The sequence below is a fragment of the Fragaria vesca genome, linkage group LG2 (genome assembly GCF_000184155.1).
Source record: "Fragaria vesca subsp. vesca linkage group LG2, FraVesHawaii_1.0, whole genome shotgun sequence".
Lineage (NCBI taxonomy): Eukaryota > Viridiplantae > Streptophyta > Magnoliopsida > Rosales > Rosaceae > Fragaria > Fragaria vesca.
The window spans coordinates 17891584-17892454 of record NC_020492.1 but is presented as its reverse complement, the minus strand read 5'-3'; the positions used below and the strand labels follow the sequence as shown (position 1 = coordinate 17892454).

Here is an 871-nt window from a genome sequence, read left to right as displayed (position 1 = left end):
TTTTTTTTTGTTGAACTCAGTGAAGTTTTCTCGGAAGCCAGAGATAAGTTTCATACTCTGCGAGATTTCTTTTTCTAAGGTATGGAATTGTGCCAACATAACCATTTTCTCCAACGTAAGGGATCAAGTAGGTTGCCAAGAGAAACTTCAATGAGTCTGCATATGGATCAAATGGCGGGATCAGAGTGAAACCCACTGCTCGATCCATTAGCTTTGCGAAATTCTGACAACTGAGATCTAACAAAGGCTTGCGAAATCCTCCTTCTTTTCTAATAATTGATCTGAAATTATCAAGTCCACCATCATAAGGGAGCTTCATATCTAAGCAGGAAAAGAAACAACAAAAAATTAACCATAACACACAACAATATGTTGATATGGTTGATCATTTGTATACCTGACATGACCAACTTCTTGTAAACCGAATTCCTCAGTCATACGACGAACAAGAGGGTCGAGATTCGCCTTCTGAGCACCGATCGGCGGGGGTCCGCCTAGGCTTAAATTTGGACTGATATAATCTAGACCTTTTCCAAGGGCAGAATAAAGGAAAAACTCAGCCTCCAAGAATTCCAAGTTCAAAGCAAACTGAAGCCGGTCCCGATCTCTGGCCTCAATCAAATTGGGATCACAGTTGGGAGCATGACCTGAGCAAAGCAGCAGCTGAGATATCCCAACTAAACAGAAAGCTAGAGGAAGAACAAAGGCACTAGTACTAGCATTCTTTGAAGTAGCCATTGTTATTGCAATAATTGCATGCACTGCAGACAACTAAAGAAGCATATATGTTATATATGGTTGGATGCAGTGTGACTATTGGGGAAGATGAACTCAATTCGCATACGAAGCTGAGCTACCGCAGACAACTAAA

General features: G+C 41.1%; 1 protein-coding gene across 1 annotated transcript in view; it reads right to left on the bottom strand.

Annotated features, from left to right (window-relative positions):
• LOC101309033 (desiccation-related protein PCC13-62-like) overlaps positions 1–871 on the bottom strand; it is a 3608-nt gene extending 2737 nt beyond the window's left edge. The window contains exons 1-2 of the mRNA XM_004292598.1: positions 398–871; positions 62–281 (exon numbers count right to left, since the gene is read on the bottom strand). Of these exons, the coding sequence (XP_004292646.1) occupies positions 62–281; positions 398–738 (561 nt within the window). The 5' untranslated portion in view covers positions 739–871. The remainder of the gene's footprint in view (positions 1–61; positions 282–397) is intronic.